At 64.3% G+C, this 27,854-nt stretch overlaps 2 protein-coding genes across 11 annotated transcripts in view; one reads left to right on the top strand and one right to left on the bottom strand.

The window, feature by feature from the left end:
- The window catches only part of CASKIN1 (CASK interacting protein 1), a 51,618-nt gene extending 30,445 nt beyond the window's left edge, over positions 1-21,173 (top strand). Inside the window, exons 9-23 of one of the 8 annotated variants that reach the window (XR_016438745.1) lie at positions 591-685; positions 854-971; positions 2,975-3,190; positions 6,602-6,712; positions 6,943-7,061; positions 7,785-7,872; positions 8,609-8,706; positions 9,873-9,983; positions 10,295-10,468; positions 10,784-10,922; positions 11,264-13,426; positions 13,558-13,951; positions 14,273-14,507; positions 14,981-15,463; positions 17,539-21,173. Coding sequence is in view for 5 of the 8 variants with exons in the window: in XM_090024331.1 (XP_089880457.1) it covers positions 591-685; positions 854-971; positions 2,975-3,190; positions 6,602-6,712; positions 6,943-7,061; positions 7,785-7,872; positions 8,609-8,706; positions 9,873-9,983; positions 10,295-10,468; positions 10,784-10,922; positions 11,264-13,426; positions 13,558-13,951; positions 17,539-17,635 (3,923 nt within the window). In the remaining 3 variants the exon portion in view is untranslated. Of the gene's footprint in view, positions 1-590; positions 686-853; positions 972-2,974; positions 3,191-6,601; positions 6,713-6,942; positions 7,062-7,784; positions 7,873-8,608; positions 8,707-9,872; positions 9,984-10,294; positions 10,469-10,783; positions 10,923-11,263; positions 13,427-13,557; positions 13,952-14,272; positions 15,464-17,538 lie in introns of all 8 variants that reach the window. The other 7 variants (XR_016438744.1, XR_016438743.1, XM_090024332.1 and 4 more) reach the window with 7 other exon arrangements.
- Positions 21,174-22,843: 1,670 nt separating this feature from the next.
- The window catches only part of TRAF7 (TNF receptor associated factor 7), a 38,898-nt gene continuing 33,887 nt past the window's right edge, over positions 22,844-27,854 (bottom strand). For all 3 annotated transcript variants that reach the window (XM_090023630.1, XM_090023631.1, XM_090023632.1), the window contains exons 16-21: positions 27,406-27,522; positions 26,184-26,306; positions 25,255-25,374; positions 24,724-24,855; positions 23,803-23,922; positions 22,844-23,525 (exon numbers count right to left, since the gene is read on the bottom strand). In XM_090023630.1, coding sequence (XP_089879756.1) covers positions 23,511-23,525; positions 23,803-23,922; positions 24,724-24,855; positions 25,255-25,374; positions 26,184-26,306; positions 27,406-27,522 — 627 coding nt within the window. In that variant the 3' untranslated portion in view covers positions 22,844-23,510. The remainder of the gene's footprint in view (positions 23,526-23,802; positions 23,923-24,723; positions 24,856-25,254; positions 25,375-26,183; positions 26,307-27,405; positions 27,523-27,854) is intronic.

Genomic DNA, 27,854 nt, shown 5'->3' with positions numbered 1-27,854 from the left:
CGGGGGGGACTCGCCATCACTGCAGGGGCTCGAGGGGAGGGTGGGCAGCCGCTGATTGGGGATGATCCAGGTGTAGCAATGCCTGTGCGCTACTATGGGGGTTTCCGGGCTCTGCTGCTTGCCCCCCCATTTCTGCTCCATGTGTCAGGGGTTTTATAAGCCTCCCCCAGAGGTGCTGGGTGCAGCCCAGGCTGGGCATAGGGCTGTGCCAGTGCTCCCCCGGGACCCAGATCTGGAGGGTCTTGCCTCTGCACTCGGGCGCAGACCGATGCTGCGCTGCAGGCGGGAAGGGATTTCCCTCCTGGTTAAACTGGTGCAGGCTGGGGGGGGGTTGCCTTCCTCTGTGGTGGGGGCATAGTCTTGGCCTCGGGGCTCGGGAGTGTGTTTTTAAACAACCTTGCACAGATAGGACATTGCTGCCGGGGTCCCTGCAGCAGGCTGGGGTGTGAGGTCTGTTGTGTCAGGGCTGACGGTCGTCGTCGGTAGAGTTTAGATGCTGGGTGTACGGACGGGGCTGATCCTGCCTGAGGCAGGGCTTGGGCTAGATGCCCCCCGAGCTCCCTCCCTGTGACCCCAACTCTGTCCCGCAGACGCCTCGGCCGCGCTGCAGGTCCGGGCCGTCAAGGATTACTGCAACAACTACGACCTGACCAGCCTGAATGTGAAGGCCGGCGATGTCATTACCGTGAGTGTGGGGCCGTGGGGGAGCAGTGCGCGCCAGGTGCCCGCCCACCCCGGATCCCCGGTGTCTGGGCCGGGGGGTGCTCTGCCGCTGGGCTGGGAGTCCCAGGCCAGAGGCTCCTGGGCTCAGCCCTGGCACTGCCCCATGCCCCCGCGCCTTTGTGGCCTGCAGGTGCTGGAGCAGCACGCGGACGGGCGGTGGAAGGGCTGCATCCACGACAACCGGACCGGCAACGACCGCGTGGGCTACTTCCCGTCCAGCCTCGTCGAAGCCATCAGCAAGCGAACAGGCAAATGCCCATCTGCTGCCCGGCGCAGTGCGGGGCTTGGTGGGGAGGAGGGCCACGGCTCTGCGTCTCTGGATGGGACCGTGAGCCTGGGAGCTGCTTTGGAGAGGGGAGAGAGGCCTGCGGACAGCGGTGTGATGGGCCATGCGCTGGGGACCTGGGGGCCAAGCTGGAGCTGGCTGCCCCTTGCTGGGGGTTGCCCCAGGAGGATGAGGTGGGGCGCGAGGCACACCCCCTCCCTGCACCGTCTGTGGGCAGCACTGCCAGTCCGGACCGTGGGCTGTGTGGGCGGACGGTGCTGAGGAGGGGTCTCGGGGTGCGAGCGCTGGGACTGGTGCCATGGGCTGGAGGGGGCTCGGTGCCCGGGGCTGTGCAGAGGGGGCAGCAAGAGGCGGGAAAGCCCCCGTCAGTGCGGTGGCCGTGGCCGGGGCGAGCCCACGTCTGTGCCCATGCGGATGGGGTCTGCTGGCTGGTCCCGCTCTGTCCCCATCCTGCCTCCTCTGGGGCATCCTTGTAGCCTGAAGGCAGCTCCTGCAAGCAGCCCATCCGGGCCGTGGTGTGTCCATCTGACCCCACGCGTGCACAAGCATCCTGTGTCTGGGGGCTGGGGTCTCCATGCAGCACCCCGGTGACCCTCTCCTGTACCCACCTCTTCATCCCCACCGTCCTCCCTCTCCCCACACCAGACCCTGCCCACGTGCCCTATCCTCCACGAATCCCGGGGAGCCGTGGCTGTCCCGGTGGCTGGGGCACAGGGTCCCTGGTGCCTGGCACGTCGCCATCACGGGCCTGCCGCGGTCCTGGGGTCTGCGAGCTGACATCGCGGGGGCGCGAGTTCTGTTTGGTGCACGGGAGACACGGTTGCAGCGGGGCTGGACGCCTCTGGCCATGCCCAGCCCAGCCAGGCCCCGGCATCCAATGCCCACGTCTGCAGTGGGCGCCGGAGCGTGGGTTTCACGGGGAGCGCGGCGCCGTCTGGAGCCCGGGCGCCCCATCCGCCCTCCAGCCCACGGCATCCCCAGGGCGCGCGGCGGCTCCTTCCCGGAGCATCGGCTGTCAGTCCAAGCGTGGCGGGAGGGCCGGTGCAACGAGAGCTTTCCAAGGCGGCTATCGATCGATCGGTGGATGGGAGCGCTGCCCTGGCCGGCCCCGCGCCGCGGTCGCACGGGCCGAGCGCCGGTCTGTCTGGCTTTCTCGGAGGCCGGTGCCGGAAACGGCAGCCGCTAAATTGGGCCTGAAGCGAGCCAGGGACGCGGGTGGCCTGCCCTCGCTGGCATGTGGAGAGGTGCGGGAGGGGATGGGGGCCGAGAGCCACGTCCCCTTGGCAGAGGGGCGAACCAGCCCGGGGTGCGTGGGGCTTGCTCCCTGGCCGGGGCAGGCTCGGTCGGTCGTGTGGCAGGCGTCTTTGGTACCAAAGGAAGTGACCCGCTGGGCTGCTCCAGCCTGGCTCCGTGCCGGGGGCACCTGGGCTCTCATCCCGGCGGGATTGGGGCACGCGGGGCCGGCGGGGGTCCCTGGTGACGTCGCTGCCCGCAGCTGTTCCGGGTGCAGGGAGCTGCGGGGTCTGGACCACGGCGTCTGCCCCGTGCATGGGCGCTGCAGGGTGGGGGCTCCAGAGCACGGCCCGCAGAGCTGGTCCTCGTTAGGGGCCGTCGTCAGGATGCCTTTGCTAGGTGCCAATGGGTGCTGCGGCCTTGGTAACGAACTGCCGCGCCAGCAGGACATCAGCCAGCCCCCGCTGCCCCCCAAGAGTTGGCCGTGGCTGGGGTATCTGCCCCAGGGCAGCGTCCGTGGCCTGCTCTCGCTGCTCCCAGCCTGGCCCGGAGCCTGTGTGCTGCACGCGGTGGGGGGAGAGAGGCGATCCCCAGGGCTGCCCCGAGGCTGCGTTCAGGCCCCCGCTGGGCTTGGCTCGGCTTTGCTTTTGGTTGTCTGTGTTGTGCGCGGCTGGCTCTGAGCGCGGCCCCGGAGCCCTTTCATTTTATCTCTTGTTATGTTTCTGTTATCAGGTTCGTGGGAAACGGTAACCATTAGCCAGCACTATCAAATGATCCCGCTCCCGGGCCCCGGGGCAGCTGTGCTTAATGGCGACGCCTCGGCCCATCCGCTCCATCTCCTGCCTCCACCTCCACCTCCTCCATCACATTCCCATCAGCCTCTTTTCAGTTCCTTTGGCTATCACAGGCTGCCCCATAGCCCTGCGGGGGAGCGGCACTGTGGACAAGGTAGTTTGCGGCTCGCTTCATTGCTTTCATTTACGTTGGGTTTTGGTGGGCCTGGCTGGCTTGGTTTTTTTCCATTTGGCTTCTTCCTTCCCTTTGCTTCAGTGTGTGTGAGAGCAGGCATGTAAGCGTGTGTGTATGTGCAAGCAGGCATGTGTGTGTGCAGGCATATATGCATATGTGCGTGTGAGCAGGCATGTGTATGTGCATGGGAGCAGGGTTGCATGTGCATGCAAGCATGTGGGTTTGTGTGTGCAAGCAGACCTATGAGCAGGGGTATGTGCGTGCAAGTGTGTGTGTGTGCAGGTGCGTGTGTGTGTGTGTACATGTCAGCAGGTGTGCATGTGTGTGCCAGCATTTGTGTGTATGTGTTTGCATGTGAGCAGGCATATATGTGTGTATACATGCGAGCAGGTATCTATATGTGCGTGTGTGTGTGATGATGTGTACGTGTGAACTGGCTTGTGTGTGTGTGCAAGCATGAGTGCATGTGAGCAGGCACATGTGTACACATGCAAGCAGGCATATGTGTGCGTGTGTACATGTGTGTGACTGTGCACATGCATGCAAGCATGCTTGTGGGGATGTTTACATGCAAGTAGGGGTATGTGTGTGTGAGTATGTGCGACTGCACATGTAGGCAAGTGTATGCACATGGTGGGGGTGCAAGCCGGTATGCGTGGCCATGTGTGTATGAATGCATATACATGAACATGTGCGTGTGTGCGCACATTTGTAACGAGGCATGTCTGTGCATGTGTGTGTGAGCATGCATTCATCCAAGCACATGTGTGTGCAAGCAGGTGTGTACAGCCTCCCTCCCTGCTTCCCTCCCTAGAACTGCCCTAGCATGAGTGCGGCACATGGACCTGCCCCAGCGTGAGGGTGGGCCTGGGGGTTGCTGCCTCCCCTCCCCCCCCCCACACCCATGCACACGCGCACGCACACACACACAGCCGACTGCAGCGGGAAGGCTCCAGGCAGGGCCAGGACAGCAGCCCGGGGCCAGGAGCCCCGTCGAGCGCCGTGCTGGCAAGGGAAGGACGTCGGGGACACCGAGAGCAGGGTGCCAGCCCCCACGGCTCCTCCTGGCACTTGGACTTGCTGTCCCGGTACCTGGTGCCAACGGGGTCAGGGTGGGGCAGGGGGAATCCCTCCCCAGGAGCAGGGAAGGGGCCCGGGGTCGGCTGAGACCCTGGCGCAGGGCTGTGGTGCTGCCCGAGGCGGTGTCTCCCAGCTTGTGCAGGTTCCCCTGTGCTGGTGCGGCTGCGGGCCATGGCTCTGAGCAGATCCTGGTGACTGGGGTGAAGCCAGGGCTCTTGCCCCCGCGGGGACCCGGGCCCACGTGCCCCCTTGTCCCTCCCCACTGCGGCCCAGGTGCCCCGTCTCTCATCCTCTCCCCGTGCCTCGGCTGCGTTGTCCGGGGCCTGCTTGGCACTTGCAGCGTAACGAGTCTGGCGGGTCTCGGGCCAGGCGGGGACGGTGCGTACAGCGGAGGGTGCGTGCAAGCCCCGTGCATCCCGGGGCCCTGCGTTGCCTCCTGGCGCAGGGAGGGTCAGCCGCATCCTGGCTCATTAGCAGTGTGGTCGCCCGTCTCCTGCTCTTGGCTCCGCGGCAGATTTATCACCCTGCAGCCTAACGAGAGCCGTTAACGAAGAGCGATGGCCTCTGCAGTGACACCTCCCGGCTGCGCTGGTGGGGCTGCGCGGGGCGTCGGGCAGACCTCCAGCCCCGAAAGGCCCCAAAGGGCAGGCTGGGTTTGCTCCTTGCTGCCCCGCTTCAGGGCCCAGCCCGCCGGGCACTGGGGCTTGAGCTCCTCCAGGAGCCGGCTCTTGAAACGGCCGCCGGACACCCTTCTTGGAGGGCTGCCGGGTGCAGGAGCCTGGGGATGTGCCCAGCCAAGGCTGCAGCCCATCTCTGTCCCCCCAGTGCTGCCGACGGGCTTTTTCTTTCTCCAGGGCTAGAAATGGAGCGAGGCGCCTGCGGCCTGGTGCAGGGGAATCCGGAGCCTGCGGGTTTCTGTGTAAATGCAACACATGGGCTCCCCCTGCCGGTCCTGGCGTGTCCCCGAGCACCACGGAGGAGCCGGGTCCTGCTCCACCTGCAGCCTGTGCTAGCGATGGGGGGTGGGGGGTGCTGGCAGCGCCACAGGCAGCAGGATTGCATCCTCCGTGGCTCGCCGCAGGGCCCTGGGGCCCTTGGGGTTGCAGCCGGGCGGGCTTTTGTCCATGTGCTTGCCCACAGCCCCTAACTTGGAGCCGTCGGCTATACCAAGCCCCAGCGAAGTGCTGTGAAGGAGCCACATGTCCTCGGGCTGCCGGGGGCATCGGGCTGCGCCCGGCAGGTCCATGGGCACGGGAGGGCACCAGGCAGACGCTGCAGGGTCCAGGCACAGCCGTGGTTCTCTCCACGTGCCTGCCGTCCCTGCTTAGCGTGGGGGGCTGGCGCACAGCGGTGCTAACCAGCCTGCCTGCAGCGTGGCGTGGGGGCGGCTGCGCGGCCTGCGATTTCAAGTGACCTGATGTAGTGGGGCTGCTGTCTACACGCGGCTCCGGCCCTCCACGCTTGGGTTTGCTGCTGGCGTGGGTGGGAGGTGATGACAGCCTTGTCCTGGGGGCAGGAGATGAGACCCAGGGAACCTGCGCCGTGGCGGGCTCCGCGGCCCGCTGCCTGGCTTGGGGCTGGGGCAGTGCAGCCCCAGGCCTGGAGACAGAGATCGGGGCTGCCGCTACCCTCGCTATCCCAGCCCCACGCCCGGCTGAGCCCTTGCTACACTGGGGATAATCTGGGCACAGCCAGGCCCTGTTGCTGCTGTTGGAAGGCACTCGCCAGGAGCTGTGATGCAGCCGGTGCCCGGGTGCCTGGGGGGAGAGGCCGTGCGGCACGGCAGGGGCCCCCAGGCTGAGCCGTGCCCGCTGACTCCGGCATGGCGGGACGTGGCGATGGCACAGGGCTTGCGGGGGCATTCCCAGGTCTACGAATGAGAGCTGGGCTGCGGTGGCTGCACCAGGGCTGAGCTATGAGACCAAAAGCTCCTGGCTCCTTGCACAGGGAGTGCAAGCCCCAGGAACACCCCAGTGTGACCCTGGAGGTGCGAGGGTAGGCATCACGTGCGCCATGCCCGGCAGTCTCTGGTGTGGTGCCTCTGGCTGGGGAGAAGCCCGCAGCCGGTGGTGCCTGCCCCAGCTGCAGGGGAGCCCCAGGCCCGGGAGGGGTCTTTTTGCTGGGGCAGTGCTGCCTCCTGCCCTCCCGTGCCAGCAGGGCCTGTGCCGGTACGCGGCATGGGGGCTCAGGGTGATGCTCAGCTGGGGGGGGGGTCTCGCCGTGCTGCCCCGATGCCAGCCGGGCAGTGCCACCCTGCTCCTGCACCCCCTTCTCCTGGTCCCGCTCACCGCCTCTGCTTTGCTCCGCCAGGTTCACGCGGGTCTGACATGAGCCCATCCCACCTGTCACCCTCGCAAGGCGGGTCACCGGCCACGCCGGCGCCAGCCGAGGAGATCTGGGTGCTGCGGAAACCCTTTGCAGGTATTTGCTGTGCGTGTGCGTGTGCATGTGCATGGGGGGGTGCATGCCCTGTGACGCTGCGGTGCCCGCCGTCAGCAAACTTGCAACCCCAGCCAGCCAGGGCTGTGTGATGCCGTCGTGCAGCAGCACACCTGTCCATGCACGATGCACCCGGGGGCGTCCGGGCCCTGTACGGCAGGGCGATGCCTTGCTTAGCACCCGCGTCTCTGACTCTCCCTTCCCCGTGGCAGGTGGCGACCGCAGCAGCCTGGGCAGCACCGGCAGCGTGGCCAGCGCGCGGAGCTCGGGCAGCGGGCAGAGCGCGGGCAGTGGGGGTCACGCCCTGCACGCCGGCTCGGAAGGGGTCAAGGTAAGGGGCTGGGAGCTGGCAGCACAGCTCCTGGGCGAGCTGGCACTGGTGGCACGGGTGGCATCAGGGTCTCCATCACCGGGGCATCCCCATGCAGTGCTCTGCCCTGTTCTGGGGTGGGAGCAGAGCCGAGATCCTCCGACTGGGCCTGGGGCCGGCCCCCCTCCCCTTCTAGCTGCAGGGCAGCTGCTTGGGCCGGTGCCCAGCCGAGCGCGATCGCCATGGAAACGCCAAACCGGAGCGTGGCTGGCACCGCGGGCAGCGCTCCGGCTTGCTCAGCCGGGACCGGCGCACGCGGCCCCCAGGCCGGCGCGGTTGGGCTCCCCGTCCGCCCCGGCGTCCTGCTCGGCTGCGGCAACCCCGGCCCGGGCAGGAGCGCTGGCGCTGGCGCTGCACCCCCTACCCGCCTGGCCGAGCCCGTGCCGCGGGGAACCCCCCCACCTGCCTCCCGAGCGTGGGATCCGGGGGGGTGGGCTCTGGGCGCCTGCCAGGCAGGCGCGGGGGTGTCGCGGCGCTGCAGCCCCCGCCGCCGGTTGCCGGATGCGAGGCACCATCTGTGCTGCGAGCGCCGTTCTTGCTCGCTGCCGGGCCCCTCCCCGCCCGCCCGCCCGCCCGCCCCCCCCGCGCCGCTGGACCGGCTGCCGGAGCCCTGCAGGCGACGGGCGGCTCCCCACGGCCCCCCGCTCACCGCTGCTCATCCCCTGCCCGTCGGTGCCTTTTCAGCTGCTGGCAACCGTCCTCTCGCAGAAGGCGTCGGTGCAGGAGGCGGCCGTGGGCGATGGGCCGGCGAAGGGGCTGGAGTCGCCTGCAGGTGCGTGGCGGGCGGCAGCCCGGGCGCTCGGCGCGGCGCTAGCGCTAAGGCTAACGCTGGCGCTAGCCCCGGCCCAGGCTCCGGCGCGGCCTGGGGCTGCTCGGTGCCGGGAGGAAGACGTGTGCGGGTAAACATGACTCTCTCGCCTTTCGGCTGCTGCCAGCCCTTCTGCTGCTTCGGTTAGTCGGGGCGGGAGGGCTGGGGGGGGCAGGGGCTGGCTGGGGGGGGCTCTGTCCACCTGGCAGCCCTCCAGCCCCATGGCGCCCGGCTTTGGGCAGCTGCCCGGGCTTCGTGTTGGCTGAGGGGTGCGGGGAGGACGGGGGGGATTGCTGCCCGTGTCCAGCCACTTCCCTCGCAGACTGCGTCCGGGGCAGGGGGCACGGAGGAGGGGGCGGCGTGGGTCTGGATCCTGTGGCCAGGTCAGGCCAGAGCCCTCCGACCACCGGGGCACTTCCAGTCCCTGCGACGGGATGCCGGGAGCTGTGTGGGTGGTGGGGCTGCCTGGGACCCGTTCCCCGTGGCCCTCCCTGCCCCTCTGCGGAGGAGGGGGATTGCAGGGCAGAGCCCTCCCCTCCCCCAGCCATTGCCAGCGGCCCCCCAGCTCCCTGCGGGCTGTAGCATGGGATGGATGGAGCTCAGCACCGGGGGAAGAGGTGGAGCCCCGCGACCCCCGTGAGCTGCCGGGCCGGTGCTGCGGGGGTCTCTGCCGACCGCGCTGACCCCTGCTCTGCCGCAGGTTCCTCCCGGAGCCAGAGTGTGGCCAGCTCCCCGTATGCAGCCCAGCCCCCGCCCGAGCAGCAGCTGAAGAAGATGGAGCCCATGTCGGAGGGGAAGGTGAGGCGGGGGGTCGGAGAGCCCCCATGCCCCGCTTGTGTGCAGCGGCTCGTCGCTGGAGAGCTGCAGGCGCCTGCCCGACTCCCAGCCTGCATCGGGGCGGCGCGTGGGTGCCCCACACCTTGCCCCATGCAGGCGGGAGGTGCCCCTCGCTCCCTGCACCCCCAGGGCCTGGTCCCGGGCCCTTTGGGGCCCACACTTGGCCCTGACCCGGCTTGGACTGGCTGCAGGGAGGGCAGGGACATCCGGGCAGCACAAATGACGCTGGGGAGGGCACGCAGGATGTGCCCCTGAGACGGGGACCAGGCTTCCAGCCATGCCTGGCCCTGTCTGCCAGGTGCCCGCGCTCTGCACCCGCCTGTCGGGGAGTGGCCGTGTCCCCACCCTGCTCACCCCGGGCAGCCGGTGAGTCAGCGCCCAAGGCCACGCTGTGAATCATCCTGCAGCCATCTGCCCGCAGCGCTTGCTCGCTGGCTGCTGCCCAGGGGATGCACACGGGCACCGCTGCTTCGGTAACTGGATTTGGGGCAAGGCAGCTCCTGCTTTGCTCCCTGGGTCTCGGGGGCCTGGGGAGGAGGTGTGGGGGTGTTTGCATGCGGCGGGGCTCTGTCTTGCTCCTCTGACCCACGATGCCGTGCCAGTGCTCGCAGCCTCCAAGGAGCTGCCGTTGCCCGGGGCTGGTGCAGGTGGCATGGAGAGGGGTACCGGGTGCTGCCCGTGCCCCGTGCCGGAGCTGGCATTGCAAGTGCCTGGGCTGGGCACGGGGCTCCCTTCCCCGCTCTGCTGCTCGGGGGCGGGAGTCGCACCTCTGACAGCTTCTCTCATTGAGCTGCCACCTGCGCTTCACAGCTCCTCGGTGCCAGAGCGGGGCTGGGCCCGGGTGCAGCTGGTGCCAGCTTTCTCATGCAATATGGGGCTGGACCCCAGCCCTCTCTGCTGCCTCCATCCCTTTGGCCAGCCGTGTTGGTACCCCCTCCCCGAGGCGTGCCCAGCACCCCCCTGGGCCCAGCTCAGCAGCAGCACTCGCTGCCTGGTCTCCCGGCAGCGCCCAGCTGTGCTTGCTAGGAAGCTGCCCAGTGGGAAGGCCTGGGCAGCACATCTGGATGGGGGCGGCCGGGGGCAGGGCCGCATGCACCAAGCCCCTGATGCCGCCCCCTCGCCCCCAGAGCTCGGAGGCCGTGTACCAGTGGCTGTACAAGTTCCAGCTGCAGCTCTACGCACCCAACTTCATTAACGCCGGCTACGACATCCCCACCATCAGCCGCATGACGCCGGAGGTGAGGGCAGGCGTGGGGCCAGGAGGCGGCCGGGTGGCTCCAAACCCCCCCACCTCAGTCTTCCACTTTGGGCTGCAGGATCGGGGCCATGCATGCTCGAGCTTGGACGGGGCAGCAAAGCTGGGGGCAGCCGGTCCCGAGGAAAGGGGAGGGTGGTGGGGGGTCTCCAGCCCCCGCGGAGGGGGACTGGGGCCGCCGGGCTGGGTCTCAGCTCCTGGCCTGAGAGAGGTGGGTGACCCCGTGCACGCCGTGGGCCGGCGCCCGGCCAGCCGGTGGCTGCAGGCGGGTGACGGGTCCCCGCCCCGCCCCAGGACCTCACGGCTATCGGCGTGACGAAGCCCGGGCACCGGAAGAAGATCGCCTCGGAGATCAACAGCCTGAACATCCCCGAGTGGCTCCCGGAGTACAAGCCGGTACGGCTCTGCCCGCGGGGCCCGGGCGGTGGGCGCCGGGACCGCGCCGAGCCGGAGGAAACCCCCCTGCCGGTGAGGTCCCCGCAGCTCTGCGGCTCTCTCCCACAGGCCTGGTGCTGGGCCCTGGACACCTGCAGCGGGCCCTGGGCTGGAGGGGCGACGGGGGGCATGGCATGGGGTTGCAGCTGCCAGCATCAGGCAGCGTTGTGGGTTGGCGCAGAGCTCAAAGCCGATGCCCCCCTGCCCCATACCTGCTCTGAGGCGGGGGTGCTGGGGGCAGGGACACGCTGGCGCTGGGCTGGTTGCAGCGCCGCCGGAGGCAGCGATCTCCGCTCGGGCCGGGCGTGCGGTCGTGGCACCCGCTCAGGCTCCGCTCCCCCCTCCCAGGCCAACCTGGCGCTCTGGCTGTCCATGATCGGGCTGTCGCAGTACTACAAGGTGCTGGTGGAGAACGGCTACGAGAACATCGACTTCATCACGGACATCACGTGGGAGGACCTGCAGGAGATTGGCATCACCAAGCTGGGTAAGGCGAGGCCGGGCGGCACCGGTCACTGGAGTCCTCTGTACCAGGGAGACCCTGGCCACGCCGCGGGGTACAGACCGGCAAGATGTGGTGCCAGGGGCTGCTGTGAGAGGACCGGCTTGGCATTTGGCAGTCTCGGGTTTGGCTCCACCACTGAAGCCCTGGGCAGCCTTGGGCACCTCACTTTGATCTCTGCAAGCCTAGCTCCAAGGGGGATAACCTGCGTCCCGGTCACTCCTCTCTCCCCCCAGCCTGCACCCTTCCCGGTCTGGGCTCCCGGCTGTGTGCACGTGCCCTCTGGTGCTTTCTTACCTCCCCGCTGCCATCTGTTCCCCCCGCAGGCCACCAAAAGAAGCTGATGCTGGCGGTGAAGAAGCTGGCGGAGCTGCAGAAGGCCGAGTATGTCAAGTATGAGTCGGGGACGCTGAAGAAGAAGGCGCCGCAGTCGCTGGATGTGGTGGCCATCGAGTCGCCCCCGCCCGAGAGCGCCGAGTGCCAGTCCCCCAAGATGACCACGTTCCAGGACAGCGAGCTCAGCAGCGAGCTGCAGGTGGCCATGACGGGCACCGGCGAGGCGCCCGACGAGCCCGAGAAGCCGGCCAACCACGTGCCGCACCTCCGGGAGGGCACCGGCTACCGGCCCCCTGCCGCCCGCCACGTGCACCAGAACAGCCTGGGCAGCCGAGCCAAGCACATCAGCAGCTCCCAAGAGCTGCTGGGCGATGAGCCCAAGGGGCCGAGCGCTGCCATGTCCAAGAGCCAGGAGTACCTGACGGACGAGGGCAAGGAGGGGCCCCCCAGCCTGCCCAAAGAGGTGCGCTCCCTGCGGCATGGGCACCCTGTGAAGAGAGCCAGTGTGCCCCCCGTGCCCGGCAAGCCGCGGCAGTCCTTCCCGCCGTCCGCGGGGCACTTCACCCCGCCCCAGACGCCCACCAAGCCGCGGCCCTCGTCCCCCCAGACCCTGGGCGTGCCGCATGCCACTGCCAAGGTGAAGCCCACGCCCCAGCTGCTGCAGCAGGCCGACCGCCCCATGTCGCCCCGCTCCCTGCCACAGTCGCCCACGCACCGGGGCTTTGCCTACGTCATGCCGCAGCCCGTGGAAGCCGAGGCGGGGCACCCGCCGGGTCCGCTGGCCCAGGCCGTGCCGGTGCTGCCCGTCTCGGTGCCGGTGCTGTGCTTGCCGCCACCCAGCGGGGAGGCGGAGGAGGAGCTGGGCCGGCCGAAGAAGCGGGCGCACAGCCTGAACCGCTACGCCATGTCCGACAGCGAGCAGGAGCGGGACGAGCTGCTGGTGCCGGACGCCGGGCCCTACGCCACGGTGCAGCGGCGCGTGGGCCGCAGCCACTCCGTGCGGGCTCAGTCGGGCGCCGACAAGAACGTCAACCGCAGCCAGTCCTTCGCCGTGCGGCCCAAGAAGAAGGGCCCGCCGCCGCCCCCGCCCAAGCGCTCCAGCTCCGCCATCTCCAGCACCAACATGACCGAGGACTTCAAGGACGGGGAGGCGGGGGACGGCCCCGGCGAGGACGAGGAGATGCCGGAGCCCTACGTGGAGCAGCGGCGGGCCAGCGACTTCGGCGGCAGCGTGGACACGGGTAGCGCGGGCAGCGTGAAGAGCATCGCCGCCATGCTCGAGATGTCCTCCATCGGCGGTGGTGCCCGGGCCTTGGCGCTGCAGAAACCGCCCGGCGCCGGGGGGAAGGGGCCTGACGGCTACTACGTGCCGCCCGGCGCCGTGCACCCTGCCAGCCCCGAGCAGGGCCGCGTGGCCACCGTCCTGGCTACAGTCAAGCACAAAGACGCCATCGGGCTGGACGGGGAGGTGGTGAACCGGCGCCGGACCATCAGCGGCCCCGTCACCGGGCTGCTGGCCGCGGCCCGCCGGGAGCGCTCCGGTAGCGTGCAGTCGGATGCGGGGAAGGAGGGCAGCGCCGTGGAGCGGCTGCGGGGCTCCCCCCAGAACAGCTCGTCCGAGAACATCCCCTTCGCCGAAGACGGCAACCTCACCATCAAGCAGCGGCCCCGCGGCCTGGCGCCGGCCAGGGCCGAGGCGGGGGAGGCACTGTCCCCCATGCACCGCCACGGCGACCTGGCCAAGGTGGAAGCCAGCGCCACGCTGAAGAGGCGGATACGGGCCAAGCAGAGCCAGCAGGAGAGCGTCAAGTTCATCCTGACCGAGTCAGACACCGTCAAGCGGCGGCCCAAGACCAAGGACAAGGAGCAGGGCCTGGAGCCGGCCCCGCTCTCCGTCTACCAGAACGGCACCGGCACCATCAAGCGGAGGCCGGCCTCTGAGACGAGCGGCGCCGAGATGCCCGCGCCGCCCCCCCCGACCCCGCCACCGCCTGCCGACGGGCTCGAACACGCGCTGCAGCCAGCGGAGCCCAAGAAGCCCTTCAAGCCACCGGTGTCCCCCAAGCCCGTGTTACCCCAGCAAGCACAGAAGGTCCCCGGGCCGCCCACCCCCACGTCCAAAAAGGTGCCGATCCCCAGCCCTGGCAGCCCAGGTATGTGGCATCCTCGGGTGGGGATGGGGGGTTGTGGGGTGAGCCCCGACTGCCGGGCCCGCTCCTCCCACCTTGAACTGCTGGGAGCGGTGATGCCTCTCACGGCCCTTCTCCTCCCTCCTCTCCCGCAGAGGTGAAGCGGGTCCACGGCACCCCGCCGCCGGTGTCCCCCAAGCCCACCCCGCCGCCGACGGCGCCCAAGCCGGCCAAGCCCCATGCCGCCATCCAGTCGGTGAGTGCGAGCTCCACGCCTGCCCCGTCGCCCGCCAAGCAGCTCGCCCCCACGGCCAAGCCTTCCAGCACGCCGCCCTCGCTCTGCTCCAGCCCTGCCAAGCCGCTCTCGCCCGGCGGGCAGCCCCAGCAGGTGCCCGTCAAGCCGCCGCGCTCCTCCATCGCCGGGCCGTCGGTGGAGAGCGCCAGCACCGAGATGGCGCACCAGAAGCTGGAGGAGACCAGCGCCTCGCTGGCGGCCGCGCTGCAGGCTGTGGAGGAGAAGATCAAGCAGGAGGACAGGCAAGCTGCAGAGTAAGGGCCCCAGGCACTGGGGAGGGGTCCGGGGTCGGCAGGGGACCCCTCTTCTGGGCCGTGCTGCGGGGAGCTCGCACGGACACCCCTGGACCCTGTGGGACATGGCCAAGGCAGAACCCAGCAGGAAAGGCCAGCGAGACCTCTCCCAGCTTGGAGGGTCCCAGGGTTTCTTTCCAGATGTCCCCACAATGGGCTGGGGGGCTCCACGGGATGGATCCTGCATCCAGGGGTGGGTGTCATGGCAGTGTCTGGGCTGGGGTTTGGTGCCAGTATAGGAAAGTCGGGCTGGAAGGGACCTCACAGAGTCATCTCATCCAGCCCCTGCTCACAGCGGGACGTTCCTGCCTAAACCATCTTGGCCAAGGGTCCGTCCGAACCGCTCGGGAAAGCTTCCAGCCTGTTCTCATGCTTGCCCACCCTCCTGATCGGACCGCTCCTCCTCATCTCCACCCTTACGTTTTCCCTGCTGCGGCTTGAGGCTTTTCCTCCTAGTCCCGTCCCCTGCAGCCACAGAGAAAAGCCCATCTCCAGCCTCTCTGCAGTTACCCTTCAGGTATTTGAAGACTGTTGTCAACCCTCCCCAAAAGCCTGCCCTTCTCTAGCCTACATAACCCTGGTTCATTCAGCTTTTGCTCCTCAGTCTTCCTGATCATTTTTGTCACTCTTTGCTGGATGCTTTCCTACCTGTCCACATCCTGGAGGTGCGGGGCCTAGAGCTGGACACGGTGCTGCAGGTGAGGTGCTGAATACAGCGGAAGAATCACTTCCCTGGGTTTGCACACAAGACTCCTGTGCATTGCACAACCCAGCATACCGGTGGTCTTTTTTGCAACAAGAGCTCACTGTTGGCTGACACCAGTTTATGGCCCACCGTAGTCCCTGGGGCCTTCTCTGCAGCACTGCAGCCCAGCCAGTCTTTCCCCTGTCTGTATTTGTGCATGCAACTATCCTGTCCTGAGTGCAGGGCTTTGCACTTGTCCTTGTTGAATCTCATCTGATTGCACACCGTTTTTCCACTGTATCCAGGTCATCCTGGATCCTAGCCCTGTATCTGCAGCTCTGCCCCACCTGGTGCCATCTGCAGAATTGCTCAGTGTGGACCCAAGTCCATCATCCAGATCATTAAAGAAGATGTTGAAGAGGTCCAGGACCAGGACAGACCCCTGGAGACCCCCACTTGATACCTCCTCCCAAGTAGACGTTGAGCCATTGGTGACTACTCGTTGAACGTGATGATCCAACCAGTTCTCTCTCCATCTTCCAGTACTTTAGTCTGTATTGCCTTAGCTTGCTAATGAGTGTCGTGGGAGATGGGGCCGAAAGCCTTGCTCAAGTCAAGATATATCACATCCACTGCTGTCCCTCATCCGCAGAGCCTGTCACCTTATCATAGAAGGAAATCAGGTTGGTCGGGCACGACTTGCCCTTGGTGGATCCACGCTGGCTGCTCCTGATCACCTTGTTCTCCTCTAGGTGCTTCCTTGAGGACCTGCTCCATGGTCTTTCCAGGTATCGAGGCCAGACTGACTGGTCTGTAACTCCACGGACCTTCTTCCTTCCTTTTCTTAAAGTTGAGCACTCTGTTCCCCCTTTCCCCAGTCATCCAGGACCTCCCTCGACCTCCACGAGTCCTCAAGGTGCAGAGCCACTGGCTCCGCAATTCTCAGCTAATTCCTCCAGCACCCCAGGGTGCCTCCCGTCCGGCCCTGCTGACTTGAAAGCATCTAGACAGTAATCCCTGCCCTGTTCTTTCGCTCCTCCAGGCTATTTGTCTCCTTCTCTACCCTTGCTGCCAACTGCACTCATCATCTGGTGGCTGACCTCATTCATAAAGACTGAAGTGAAAAAAAAGGGCATTAAATACTCCAGCCTCCTCTGCATTTAGCTACGCTTTCCTTGGTCTTCCTTTTACCTCTGATCTTGTAGGTTCCCTTTTAATTGCCTTTTATGTCCCTTGCCCGGCTGCATCTCAGATTGGGCCGTGTCCCTCCCAGGTGTTTCCCTGCATGCCCGCGCGATGCTCTTGCACTCAGCCCCGGTGCTCTGGCCACGTTTCCACTTGGCTTCCTCCTTTTGAGTCTCTGCTCATTGAAGCGATGGCTGCCCAGCCAGGCTGCTCTCCCGTTCTGTTGCCTGCTCTTCATCTCCTTGGGAAGGCTTGCTCCTTAACGCAGTCTCTTCAAAGCTGTCCTGCACTGCTTTCCCCCTCCAACTTGTTCCCAGGGGATCCTGAGTTTGCTAGCCTGCTTTTCCAAAGTCCGGTGTCTTTTTTTCTGCTGCTCTCCTTCCTTCCACCCTGGCCATCGAGATCTGGAGCGTTTCGTGATGGCCATCACCCATGTTACCTTCCCCCGGCACGTTCACCTGTTGGTGAGCTCCGCCTTGTTGGTCTCTAGAAAGCAATCCCCTGCACGCTCTGGGAACGTGCTGCATTGCTTGTGGTCTGCTGGGCTCCCCCCCGTGGCAGATGTCCTGATAATTCAAGTCCCCCGTGAGACCCAGGTCCTGCTGTTGCTTCAAGAAGGCCTTGTCCCCCTTCTCCTCCTGGTTGTGTGGCCGGGAGCGGGCCCCCGTGACATCCCCCTCTGGTGTGTACCCAGAGGCTTTCAGCAGGCCTCCCGCCTGCTTCGTACCATGCCTCTGAGCACGCGGACATCTCCCTTACAGACCTCCTCTTTTTGTGCCCTTGCCTGTCCTTCCTGAGCAAGCGACACCCCTCCATCGCTGTGCTCCTGTCGCACGCACTATCCTGTAATCCCAGGTACTATTCCGCGCTTGCACTGGGAGCCCCGGCTCTTCCTGCTCGGTCCTCCTGCCTCTAGGATTAGGGTATCAGCTTCTCTGGTATCTACCTGATGGGCCTGTCCTTCCCCCGGGGCTTCAGCTATTGCGGCTCCTTTCTAGGTTTCTATCCCCGGCTGCAGGGGTTCGCCTGCCTCCTGGCCCAGGGAATTGGGGGGGTGATCCAGCGGGACCGAGCCCTGAGTGGCTCGCTGCGGCTTTGGTCCAGCTTGCAAATCATAGAAAATTCAGTTTGGAAGAGAGCTCAGGGGGTCGCATCTAGTGCAACCCCCTGCTCCAAGCAGGACCAGCCCCAGCTACATCATCCCAGGCAAGGCTGTGTGTAGCGGGGCCTTAAAAACCTCCAGGGATGGAGAGTCCAGCACCGCTCTGGGTGACCCATTAGTGCTTTACTGCCCTCCTAGTGAGAAGGTGTTTCCTAATCTCCATCCTAAACCAGTGAGGGGGGAGCTTCAGCTGAGCTCTCCCAATGGACAGAGGCACCCAGAGTCCGGGCCTGGCACCGTGGAGCTGGCAGAGACCCTGCTTGATTTGGGGCATGGGAGATGGCGCCTGACAGGGAAGAAGGGGGCTCTGGCCGGGGTGTTTCGGGAGGGGATGAGCCCCATCACAGTGGGGTGCTGGGCGGGGTAGTCTGTGCTGCCCAGAGCCATCACATCCACCCTCCTGTCCACCTGGTGCATCACGCAGCAGGCACCCAGCACCCCGGGGTGCCGCAGGCAGGGGGGGCTGTGTTTGGGGTCCCCCCAGCAGTGCTAACGGTACCCCTCCCCTCCCCGCAGCGTGGCGGCAGAGTCGAAGAGCACCGTCAGCATCCTGGATGACATCGGCAGCATGTTCGATGACCTGGCCGACCAGCTGGACGCCATGCTGGAGTGAGGGTGGGCCCGGCGCGCCCCCGCTAACCTCAGGATTCACTGTGGGCACAAGGGCACAACGATCTACCCCCACCCCGCCGCCCCCTGTACAGCCTGCCCATCCCCCCAGCCTTCGGGGCTTGCACAAAGAAGAAAAGATTACCTCAGGACTGTGCTCACACCGACCGGCACACGCGTTTCCCACCCCCCGAGCCCCGCGGCGCCTGGGAACGGCTGCGGCCAGGCCTGGGTTTGTAGAAGCAAAAAAAACAAACAAAAAACACAAACCGAGCAACCTAAGAGCCCTGCCATGGGGCTTCCTGCCCTGCTGCCCCCCCGCCATGCTGGTCCAGCAGGGATGCACTGCCCAGGCCTGGGGGGGCCCACCCCCAAACCCCGCGCCTGGCGCTGGACATTGCTCCGCTCCTTCCTGCTGTCTCCACGTCCAGTAACACCCCCGAGCCCCCCCAGCATCGCCGTCCGGCCTGTGCCCCCCAGGTCCGTCCCAGTCCATCTGCGTCTCTCTCCCGTGGGCCGCGGCGACTGGGTGCGCGCTGCCGCCTGCGCTGGGGCTGCCCGGGGTGGGTTGGGGAGTGGGGTTCAAGGGGGGGGTTCGGTCCACTGCATGCTGCGTGTTCCCCGATGGCGTGTGTCTGTGCTAGCCTGGTGGTGCGCTGTGCCCGTGCGACACTGTGTCGTGGCCGCGTCTGATGTGCCGTTAGTGCTTTCTGTTCGTCTGCTTTCTCTGGGGCTGGAAGCTTTTTTATTTGCGGGGAGGGGGGGTGTCCCAGCCACTGCAGGGTGCCTACTGGGGAGGGCAGATGCGTGGCACGGGGGCACTGCGCCCAGCCCAGCAGCCTTGTGCAGCCCCTTGCACAGACGGGGGTGCTGGTGCCCAGTGTGGGCATCGTGCGGTGCTGCTGCACACTAACAGAGCCTGGTGCTGTGTTGGGGGGGGGCCTGGAGGGTAGCTGGGGGCAGGGGGGTTTTCAGGGAGTGGAGGCAGGAGCCTTCCCCCCACCCCTTAGCAGGGAGGCATGGCTGCAGGGGGCTGGCTGGGCCCTTGCCCACCCAGCCCCAGGCAGGGTCATGGTCTGTGTGAGGGGGGTGTTGAGGGCAATAGGTGCAAGGTGTGGGCCTGGAGCTCTGGCCAGGAGGCAGAGGCGGGGTGGAGGGGCAGGATACCGGGGGCGGCCGGGTGGGGCTCCAGGGGCCCGCAAGCCAGGGGCTGGGTGAGTGCCCATGCACAGGCCCCCTCCACCCCAGTCAGGGCAGGCAGAGGGGTGTTTGCAACAGGCTATCCCCCCTGGTCTCTGGCTACTGGCAAGGGGGCGGCAGGGGTCTCTGGCAAGCTGGGGGTTGCAGCATGTGGAGCAGGTCGTGGTGCAAGGGTGGGCGTTGGTGCACTTGGGCGTGTGGGTCTGGAGAGGCCGGCACAGGCCGTGGGGGCACGGCAGACTGGTGCCTGATGCCCCAGCGTGGTGCTGGCAGCAGCGGGTGGCAGAGGGGTTGGGGCAGGAGCTGGGATACGGATGGGGGTGCAAGGCCCTGCTTCGCCCTCCCCAGTCCCCCCTTGTCTGCTGTGGTCCCAACTTGCCCGAAGCCGGTGAGGGTGAGCGGCTTGGCCCAACAGCTGACCTCCGCGCTGGCTGCTGCGGGGACCTTTTCCCCCGCCGTGAAGCTGCTGGTACTGCAGCAGCGTCGCCCCGTGATGCCGGAGCACCCAGGCAGCCTGAGCCCGCCGTGGCAGCCCTGCTCACGCCAGCCGGGCGCCTCCCACGCTCTGGCCCAGCGGGCGAGGTGCGGGGGCCGTGCCCTGGGCAGGGGGTGCTGGCAGGCTGCAGGGACCCTGAGGCTGGACGTACTCTTGGCACAGAGCAGTGCTGCTGCCCTGCAAGGGCTCCAGGCCCTGCTGGCGCCTCCCCCGACCTGCTCCCCTTGCTCCCGCTGGCTTCTGCCTACCAGGGCACGGGGAGCCTCGGTGCTTCCACAGCTCGGGCTTCGTTCTCCACCAGCTCCTGCTGCTGCTGCTTCTCCTTTGCTTCCCAAATCCAGGAGCAAGAGGCCGTTGCAGCGTTCGCTCCCTCGCTCTTGCGCCTTTGCGGGGTTCGCTCCCTCTGACCTCAGCTCTGTGGGCCCCAGGGGTGCCTGGTAGCTCCCTGGATGAGAGGCAGCATCCGGTCACGGGGGCAGGCGCTCGGAGGGCGAAGGGGGCGCAGGCTGGCATCTTGCGGGGATCATCACGGCCAGCATTCAGCCTCCACCCACCCGCTGGCAGCAGTGTCCCCCTGCGGGCACTCACTCACGGCAAAAACTCTCTCTGCTGAGGACAAGGAGCGATGAGGACCTAATAAGCTATATAAAGAAGTATTAATTTATTGCAAAAGATTTAAGACAGATTTCACCCCCACCCCCACCCCAGAAATTTAAAATAAAAAAAAGGAATAAAAACTTTAACAAATATATATTTAAAAGATTTAAAAAAAAAAACAACCTATTATCAATTATATATTAAACAGATAAAAAAGAATCAAGAGAGAACTGGATTTTAGCTTGAGAACAACCTATTAGACTCTACTAAGCTGTATGTCTTGTGGCACGATCATTCTAAGAGTAGCACAACTATATGACGATACCTTTGATCTTGTTTGAAGGTATGTGCAAACAGGTTTCTGTTGTTCGTTTTTCCGTTGGACTTCAGCGTAACTTCTTTCTTTTTTTACACCGTTTAAGAACTCAAAGGATGTGCCTTGTTTTCTGAAGGTTTTTGTTATCTCTTCTACCGAGGGTGTTTCATTCCGTTGGGTGTCTTCAGGTTTCGGTTCTTCCTTTTTCTGGTATTCGTTTGGTGTGCGTGTGCGCGTGTGTGTTTGCGCGTGTGTGTCCGTGTGTATTCCAGGGAATGCACAGCTGTATATTCATGTATAAACATGATTTCGAGTCTGGTTCCTTGCTTGAAGTCTGACGAATGCATTTTTGCTTGTGGTTTCCAAACAAAGTGTCGACGTGATCTTTTTCTTGAGCAGTACAACCTGGTCTCTCTCTCTCTCTCTTTCCCTCTCTCTCCCGTTGTGTTTGCTGATCCAAAATGTGTTTGGCACAACTTTGAAATTTCTTACAAAAATAAAAAAAACGAAAAGAAAAAAAAAGACTTGCAAAAAAAAAAAAAAAAAAAAAAGGAAAGGAAAAAAAAAGAATAAAACAACCCGCCTGAAAATATCTGTTGTAAAGAAAAAAAAAATATATGTATCTAAAAAAAAAAAATCCATAAAGTTCTACATGATGGATATATACATATATATATATTTTTTATGATTAAGTTATGGACTCTGTATTGTATTCCCATTCTGTCGGATCTATGCATCTTGGTGCTTTTCCCTGCTCTTCTGTGCTTAGGTTCCACCTATATTAGTCTTACTATAACTATTCTGACTAGTCGATGGCGCGTGGTGCTGTGAAGAAGTTTGCTCCTATAAAAAGTCTGGCAACAAATATTTAAAGTAAAAAACAAAAAAAGAAAAAAAAAGAAATAAACCGACATCTCATGTTGCTGCCACCGATATTGTGAGTGATTGTAAATGAGGAACCACAACCAGGGGATTTTTTTTTTAATGGCGGATGAAAACCAAGCCTCCGGTGCATCCCGCGCCCCTGAAGCACCTAGCTGTCCCTGGCCGGGGGCTGGGCCCTTCCACCCTTTGCATCAGGCCTGCGGCAGACAGCGACTCGCAATGAATGTCTGCAAAGCTGCACCATCCCAGGGCCTGGTTTCTCCCCCAAAGCTCTGCTCTGAGCCTGCTGGAGATGGGGGTTTATGGGGAGCAGTCTTACCTACTCCGCTGTCCGCGATGCAGCGCAGGTGCTGAGATGCTGTACGACTGTCCTTCTCACGGCCGAGTTGTCCAGGGTCTCCTGAGGGTGTGCTCTCGAGGGAAAAGGTGGAGGGGTCCTTGTCCAGCATCCATGCACTACATCGTGCCAGGGCACCGGCTCCCTGCGGCTTAGGTCTGGACCTGGGTGCCCAGGCTGGCATGGCTACACGAGCGACGTCCCTGGCAGTAGTGAGCAGCCACCAGGCATGTACAGGACCGTTTGCTGCTAGTGGTGTCCCTGGCCTGACACGCGAAGGGGAAGATGCAGCGGGAGCCTCCCCCCCTCTCCAGCGCTGGCCCTTGGCCCTGCTGAGCCCCCCCCCCACACCTTGCACCCTGTTATTGTAGCAGCTTCTCTGCAAGTGCAACCCCCCGCTGCTTTAGTGCCAGCCCAGTGCTGGCGTTGGCGTGCGCTGCACCAGGGGAGGGTAGAGCCGATGGGGAGGCTACAGCCAGGGAGCCCAGGTGCCTGAGCGCCCCACTTAACCTGGCTAGCACAGCACGGGGAGCCTGGGCCTTCCTGGGTGGGAAGACAGGGGAATTTCCAGGGGCAGAGAAAAGCAGTGGTGTGGACATGAGGGGATATTCACCCCAGGAGGGGTGGTGTGGGGGTGGCTCCTGTGGCAGGAGTACCCAGTGCTCATAGCCAGTGCTTGCCCTCCCGGCCTGGCAGAAGAGAAGGGCACTGCCCCGGACAGGTCCAGCATTGCTCGGCTGCCAAGGTCACGTCTCCCTGCGGGCCCAGCCTGGAAGAGACCCTGGGGGAGTGGAGCTCAAGCCCTGTGGTTTGCAAGGCCAGGCCACTGCCTCCAGCTTGCTGGCTGCTGCCTTAGGTGTGATGCTGCCCTGTGGCAAAGGCAGCTCCCTGGCCTCAGGCCTGGTGGGGAAGCCAGGCTCCCCATGAGGGGGCTGGTGCCAGGGGGGCTTTCCCCCCCTCCCAAGGCAGTGTTACTGCACGTGGGCTGGACCCGGTGCAGGGCTGCGGGCTGTTTCACCCTCTAAGACAGTGGTCTCCACACTGGGGTGCGCACACCCAGGGAGTGCCCATGACGCACCATTGGGGTGCAGGAAGAACATATTAGACCTTCTACTTACATTTATATAAATATACATATCTGGGGGGATGTGCTCAAAAGTTTTTTACTGATAGGGGTGCGCATCCAAAAAAGTTTGGAGACCACTGCTCTAAGAGACCACCCATGTTTGACTGCAGATGGGTCATGTGCAGCTTTCAGCTGGGGCAGGACCTCTGTGCCCCCATGCACTCGCACCCCAGGAGCTCGGTCTCCCACTCCATGCAGCTGCCCCTGCCCTGAACGCCTGCAGAAGCCCTGGCAATGACGTGCACTCGCCCAGACTGACGCTTTGCCCTTTTATTGTCAAGGAGGAGATAACCAAATCTATATTACAATCTTAAAAACCGTACAAAACGTGAGTAAAAACGCAACAAAGGCTTGGCTGCGGAGGCTGCCGCGACGGGGTGGCCCGGTGGGCAGGGGCTAGCAAGGGGCGTAGAAATCGTACCTGGACACACAAGGACAACTCCTCTCCCGAGGTCAAAGAGCTGGTCTTGGCAGTAAATTAAATCCGGGGGGGTGGGGGACAGGAATGGACGCGGCTGACCTTCGGCAGTGAAGCCGGCGCCCCAGCACTCTCCTTCCTTGACAGACCAGATTCAGGCAGGCGTGGGTGAGCCTGGCAGTCCCAGGACTGGCCGAGCACTGCATGGCGCCTCCTTGCAGGGCCAGGCCTCTCAGCCCCAGGGCTCAGCCCCTCTGGACCAGGGGCTGGGATCAGCTCCTGGGACGCTGTGCAGAGCCTGGCCCGGGGCCACACAGCCCTGAGAACAGCCCTTCAGGTGCTGACAGGCTGCAGTCTGGGCTTTGCGGAGGGTGATGGGGGGCACGGGCAGCAGCCGGCGAGGGGGGAGCTGCAGCAGCGGTTTGTAGTGGTGTTGTCATCCAGGAGGCCGGGAGGGAGGGGTTTTTGGTCGTTCAGTGTGCAGGACTAACGCAGCTGCTCCTGTTAGCACGTCCAGACCTGCCAGGGCCAAGGAGGGAGTCCGGATCAGACGGAGGTGAGGGCGCCGCTCCCCGCCCCACTCCCATCCTTGCCCCCCTGCCGGGCACTGCCATCCTGGGAGGGCAGAGGACCAGGGAGCTCTCAGCCGGGTCAGGACTTGCTGCCCCCAGGCACTCCCTTGAGAGGACAGGCACGGCTGGGCAGTGTGTCCCCGGCCCTGCCTGGTGCCTGTCCTGCCCTGGCCGTGGGACGTGTGGCTGACATGCAGGTGCCCTCCGCCCCCCGTGGGACCCACCTTAACCGTGCTGTCCACGGCCCCGGAGAAGAGGCGGCCCCGGGAGACAGCGAGGGCTGTCACACTGCCCTGGTGGCGCAGCAGCGTCTGCGTGCAGATCATGTTGTCCATGCTCCACACCTAAAGCATACGCAGGGGAGGGTTATTGATGCTAGGCCCGGTGCCGGGGACTGCCAAGGAGAGGTGCTACGGTGGAGGATGATACCTGCGCCCAGTGCCAGGGACCAGCTGCTCTCCCGCACCCGCCAGAGCAGGGGACGCTTGCACTGGACAACTGGCACCAGCCAGGGGCATGAACAGAAGGCCTGAGCCACTGTGCATTAGCGCTCTGGCCCTTCTGTGGGCCTGAAGGCCCCACAATGAGCCCAGACCAGTCCCCCCCATGCTGTCAGGGCACCCAGACACAGGCTGGGAATGCTGAGCCTTGCCCAGGGAAGGCATGACGCCAAGAGTGGAGCCTTGCCCAAGGGAGGCATGACGCCAAACCTGGCTCCCACAGCCCGGGCTTCTGCCACGGATGCTCAACTTGAACCCACAGGGGTGGATTCCTGTCTGGGAGAAAGGCTTTTTCCACCCTGCTGAGACCGAGCAGCAACACTGCAGCAAAGGGCTCCAGGCATTTCAGGGGCATGGGGGGCTCCTACGTCTAGGCAGATGGGGGGCAGCCAGACCTGCTTTCCAGGCAGAGCCAAAGGACTCGCGATCAGTGAAGCATCAGGACTGGAAGGAAGTGAGCCCTGAGCCACCAAGCAAGCTCCTTGCCTTAAAGCTGGCTTGGAACTGGTGGGCGAATGCACCGGGAGCTGGCTCCCACGCACCCTCCACCTCGGCTCCCCCCCATGAACTGCATTTCCGGCACCTGCCAGCCCAGGGCAGGACTCAGACCCAAGGCACCTAGGAAGCCCCCGCCCCAGCACATACCCTGAGAGACCGGTCATAGGAGGCGCTGAAGACTTTGGTCTGGTCGGGTGTGGAGATGACAGCCAGGGCATACACCGTACCCACATGCCCAGTCAGCGTCCGCACCTGCTCCTTGGACTCGATATCCCAGACCTGTGAGACGAGGGAGATGGCTCAGAGCCCGGCGCAACACATGGGGGAGCCCAGTACAGGCCAGGCAGGGTCTGAGAAGGGTCCAGCACATGCGTGGGGATGGGAAGACAAGTCTCCAGCACCAAAGGTTGCACGGCTGGTGGGTCATGCACCAGGCAAGAGGGATGAGACAAAGAGATGGAGCACAGTGCCATTGGGACTGCCAGTGATGGCACTCAGGGATGAACACTGCTGGGGACAAGGAAGGGAAACCCTCCTGCTACTAGCCAGTGCTGGAGAGAGCACCCTGGGCTGGACTAACCCATAGTCCTTTGGCTCTGAGGAGCTGCCCAACAGGCTCAGCAGGGGCCGAGAGCAGGCTGCTGGTCCAGCCCCGTTCACGCCCTGCCATGTCCTTACGTGGATGAGGTTTTCGTAGGTGCCACACACGATGTGGTGGTTTGTCACAGCGATGGAGTAGACGCTGCCCCCCGACGTCTGTAGCACGTGGACGCACTCCAGGTTCCGGATGTCCCAGATCTGCAAAAGCCAATGGGACGGGCATGAGGGTCCCTGGGCTGTGGCAGCCCCACTCCAGAAGGGCAAATGGGCATGTGTCACCACACCAAACTGCTCTTGGTCCTGAGGGAGCCCACTGACAGCCAGGGGCCCCTGCCCTGCTGTAGGGCCCACTGGGGCTCTTCACCCTGCCAGCTTTCCTGCTCCTCTCTCCATGTGCCAGCCTGGCTGCAGGAGCCGGTCACAGTGCTGCATCTGAGTCACCCATTGCAGGATCTCAGGCCAGGGCTGCTTAGTGCTCTCCAGAAACAGCAGGCCCAGGGTAGGGACCACCTGTTTCTGGAGCCTAGGTGTGAAGGGGCTGTTTGGATGCTGCGTGTATCATGTGTGCACACACACATGTGCACACACCAGGGGACAGTACAAGGGGCAGGCAGCAGGAGACTGTAGGGGATTTGATCAGCATGGAGGGGCAGCCCTCCGTCCCTCCAGTGCAGTCCAGGTGACGAGAGCAGAGCTGCTCAGCGCAGGCCCGGGTTATTCTGGGAGCAGAGCGCGGATCTCTGCAGTCCAGAGAACAACCCGTTCCCCTTATCAGCTCAGCCGCCAGAGCAGCTACAAGCCTGGCTATGAGCCGTGCTTCTCGGTTCCTGTCACACAGCAGCTGCACGGGCCCCTGGGCAAACGCCGGTGTACTAGCAAGGCAGCCGGGGAGCCCGGCTCCAAGGCTTGCTGCTGCCTGGGACTTTGCTTGCCCAGTGCCGGCAGGCCCCTCTGCTAAGACCCCGCATGCCTTCTGGGAGGGACATGAGCCACTGGGGAGCACGCACCTTGATTGTCTGGTATGACCCGCTGTAGAGATAGTTCTGCGAGGCCACGAGCGCTCGCACCCAGTGGTTCAGACCCGTCAGCTCCTTCTTCAGCTTCAGCTCAGTGCCGACGATGTCCCAGACCTGTGGCAGGTGCACTCACTTAGTGGGGCCAAGGCGGATCAGCTCCTGCCCCCCCTGCAGCCCGAGCCCCAAAACAGGCTTCTTCCCAAAGTGGGGACCGTGCTGATACCCCACAGGTCTGAGGCTGGTGGGAGAAGACACCCACTGGAGCTTTGCTCACTCGGACAAAGCCCGAACCACTGACTTTGGGTTGGAAGCACATTCCCAGAGCCCCAAAGGTGTCTGTCTGGGAAACCTGTGCTGCCACTGCAGAGATGCAGCCCAGGCCAGAGAGGGAGCAACACAGAGCACACCCCCCTGCCCGACACTCTGGGGCTCCATGCAAGGGACTGGGAGTGCCCTGACTGCACACACCCCACAAAACGACGGATGGAGGAGTGTGCAGGGGGTGGCACAGATGGACGCGTGACAGGAGGAACGGCCATCTGACTCACAACAGCCTCACAACCTGCTCTACTCAGGCAGCAGAGGGGCGAGGTCTCGGGTTTAATGCCTGAATGCCGGCTCTGCCCAACTCTCAGTGCTGCACGGCCTGGAGTCCCGAAGCCCGTGATGAACATCAGGGCCTGTGGCAGCCCCGGGGAGGTCGACTGGTGCACTGGAAGGGCAGAGCCCAGTCAAGCACCCTGCGATGCCAGGAGCTGGCAGCTGAGCTGCATGCAGAGCCCGGGCACCAGCCAGTGCGGTAACGAGTGATGTCTGGGCCTGAGCTGAGGCCCCTCAGGGGCCCTGACTGCCAGGGTATGAAAACCAGGTCGGACTCACAAACCCCTGGCCAGCTTGACAATCGTGGACCCCGAGCCCAGCTCCCTGCTGTCAGTCACTGGCACCCAGCCCCAAATGGGCACGTGTGCTCGCGAACACATGCCCAGACCCTGATGCCCACAGTCGCAGGCAGGAGAGGCCGTTAGAACCAGACAGACAAGACCTGTAGCTTACGGGCCTTTGCTTTCAGGCCTTCACCAGGAAACAGCAGCCCAGCTACTGGAGGGTCTGTCCCCAGGCAGGCCCCACAGGGAGCACTGCCGGGGTGCTAAGAGAAACAAGGATCCCCCCTGCACCCCGCATCCCATCACTGCAGTGCCTCCCCGGCCTCCACCTTGATGGCTTTGAGGGAGCCGCTGAACAGCATGTTGTGTGAGGAGACCAGCGTGCAGACGGGATTGTCGTGGGCTCGGATGGTGTTCACCTTCTGCAGGGTTTGGATATCCCAGACCTGCCAAAAGGGGAAATCAGGCAGTTAGGGGCTGGGCTGCCCCAGGGCTGAACCCTCTGCCCCCTCCCAGCTTTGGCTTCCTGCCCTGGAGAAACCAGCAGCAGGAAACTCCGTGAAACAGCAGGGGCGGCTGCGATGAGGGATTTGCTCTGTGGTGCCAAGCGACAGCTAGCAGCGTGCCCTGGCTATCTGGGTCTGCCTGTCTGTGGCTCCATCGTGGGGTCTGAGGTCCTCCCCACTCTCCTGACCTGGATGCTACCCCAAGATAGTCTTTGGCCACGACAGAGCAGAGCCAGGAAAGCCCTGGCCAGTGAGAGCTGGGTGTTGAGACC

This window comes from Crocodylus siamensis, chromosome 12 (genome assembly GCF_052110815.1).
Source record: "Crocodylus siamensis isolate JL-2025a chromosome 12, ASM5211081v1, whole genome shotgun sequence".
In the NCBI taxonomy this organism is placed as follows: Eukaryota; Metazoa; Chordata; order Crocodylia; family Crocodylidae; genus Crocodylus; species Crocodylus siamensis.
The sequence above is the reverse complement of the archived record's forward strand: the minus strand, read 5'-3'. Positions and strand labels throughout refer to the sequence as shown.